This window comes from Branchiostoma belcheri, unplaced genomic scaffold (assembly GCF_001625305.1).
Source record: "Branchiostoma belcheri isolate BF01 breed outbred unplaced genomic scaffold, Haploidv18h27 scaffold169, whole genome shotgun sequence".
NCBI classification, from domain to species: Eukaryota; Metazoa; Chordata; class Leptocardii; order Amphioxiformes; family Branchiostomatidae; genus Branchiostoma; species Branchiostoma belcheri.
Genome location: NW_017803146.1, coordinates 302,523 through 305,056, shown reverse-complemented (window position 1 = coordinate 305,056; position 2,534 = coordinate 302,523). Strand labels below are relative to the sequence as shown.

The following is a 2,534-nucleotide window of genomic DNA, read 5'->3' as shown; positions in this document are numbered from 1 at the left end:
CCTACCAAAACACTTGAATACAGACATACTGTCAGTATGGAAATGCTTCTGTGCAGGTGTTAATCAAGTTAAATCCCAACAGCCAATCAGCAAGAAGTATAGAGGAAAGCTGCATGCCTATTGGTTGATGCCCTGCATTCCATTGTCATGACTCATGCCCAAACGTGGTAAACAAGGCAGACTAACACAGTAATACATTTGCTATAACACAGCCAAAAAACTCAAATAAAACCATTCTAAAAGCCTGTATTACAATAATTTAAAAAATGCCTAGGGGTATTTGCCCACTGTACCTCCATACCAAATTTCAGGACCTTAGGCCCTAAAATGAAGAAGCTGAATCCATTTAAAGATATGGCAGGAGGAGGAGGAGAAGGAGGAGAAGGAGGAGGAGAAGAAACATCAGAAAAAGCAATATGGTTTCACCACACCACTTCGTGGTGTGGTGAACCCATAATGATACCAATGTCGTAGAATGCCAAAATCAAAGGAAAAAAGACAAAAATGTAAAGAAATGAATTCGAGGAGTAGATTATTCGCCATAACATATTCTGTGCCATTTGATCAACCTTCATGACCACGTAGATTTCATAGTGAAAGCAACTTTTTTTTTTTGCAAAACTTTTTTTTTTATTCGCACGCGCGCATCAGTTTTGGGGTTCCCAGAGGATGTCATCCATATAATCAAATCAACATGGCCTTATGAGAATAAGCTTAAGCTTACTTAGGCCACAGCAAGTACTTCTTATGGATGACATCGACGCGCGCATTGATTTTCGGCTGATTTTGGGGAAAAAAACAAGAAATTTTGTTGCCTTCTGACAGTGGTCAACATGCCGAAAATGGACAAAGAAGTCTGCTGCGATGCCGGAAGGTGGATGGCAGATGAGCGGAGACAAGAAAAGGCTCTGATTTAATGTTTTGTTTCTTACTTTGATGCAGTGATATGTGATGCTGGCTGTGTATATGTGATGTTCCCACTGAATAAAAACCATTTGTACAATGATTGAGTCAAAATTTTAAAATGTAGGAACCTTGTTTTTTTCGGCCCGCCTTGTTTTTTTTCGCCCGCTCGCATTAGATTTGGAGTCTGTGGAGGATGTCATCCATAAAATTTACTTGCTGTGGCCTTAGGAGAGAAACACAACCCAGTAGCACGACAGACACGAACTTGGCGTGAAGATTTATATTGGATAAAACATTATCACATATCTCTATTTACAGTACATATACACACATATATATATATACACTTAATCAGGTCTTTTTTTTTACCATTCATATGTATGCACACATATATACATATAAAATCGTCAGTTGTGACGTATTTGAACAGAGGACTTTTAATGCTACGTATTCTACAATGCTACGTATGTAGCAAAGTCCAGTCAAAGTACATAGAGTATAAAACTGTTCAGGAACGTTTGCATAAGCATAATTCTTGTCAGCTACATACAACTGTGCTTACGTTTTCTTTCAAAGCCGATATAAGGTATTTTCTTGTGCCGTTATCAACATATGTCGGTTGTTGGAGAGCATACACCACAATTGGTAACACAACGCCAACGGTGCAATGCTAAACGCTGGCAACTAGAAAACATGTCACTTCTACAGAAATGATTAAATTGCGTCCCTTCGCTGCGCAGTTGTGTTAAGGTCTTTGCGACCTTGCAATTTTTAAAGTTTTTTTTTTCATTTTATATGAGCCCCAGGTAGAAGAAAAATGAAAGCGATGCATACTTGAAACATTTCTTTCTACCTTAGATTTTTTCTGTGTGAATGGAGCACGTGTGACGTGAGTGTGAAGCATGTGTAAAGCATGTTTGCCACAACTCATTCTATTCAAAACATAAAACGTGAGTTCATGTAATATTTTTTGCCACGCCGAGAATCTTTTTAAGTCGACAAATCATTCACTCGTGTCGCTCTCTTCTCCCGATAGCCTCGATCGGATCGAATCCTTGACCCTTGTGAAGCTCCCTTTGATTTTGCCGACTAGTTTGGTGGGGGTTAGCCTGCCGCCAGACTTCTGAGAGGTACTTGGCTCTTTCTCTTTTGATTTCATGGTGGCTAGCGTAGGCACTGGCTTGTGCCCATAGCGCGTCAGGCCCTTTTTCTTTTCCTTCTCCCTCTGCATTTCAGGAGGAAGCGGCGGGCCATAGACCGGTTTTCCGTTCGGGGGGTCCGATTTGTGCTCGACTGTGTCTACCTTCTTTGCGGCCTGCTGCTTCATCGCCATCTCTCTGGCCTCCCTGTCTATCTTCTGCTCCCTTTCTTTCCTTGACTGGAACATGCGAGCGAATTTTGAGGGTTTCTTCGCGGTTGGCGAAGCTCCCTGTACCTTTTTCTCGTCTACGGGAGACTCTTCGTCGACCGTTTCCAGTTGCCCCGTTTCCAGTTGCTCCATGCTGGCCTTTACCATAGAGTAGGCCTTTTTCTCCATGGCCATCCAGTACTCGTCGTCATGCAGGTCCTCCTTTGAGATGGGCTTGTCCAAGTCTATCTCGTCTTCACTGTCTTCTGACGAGTCGAAG

The 2,534-nt window shown here is 42.0% G+C and overlaps 1 protein-coding gene across 1 annotated transcript in view; it reads right to left on the bottom strand.

Moving 5' to 3' along the window:
- Positions 1-1,713: 1,713 nt before the first annotated feature.
- LOC109466523 overlaps positions 1,714-2,534 on the bottom strand; it is a 12,590-nt gene continuing 11,769 nt past the window's right edge. Inside the window, 1 exon segment of the mRNA XM_019764247.1 lies at positions 1,714-2,532. Within this exon segment, the coding sequence (XP_019619806.1) occupies positions 1,910-2,532 (623 nt within the window). The 3' untranslated portion in view covers positions 1,714-1,909.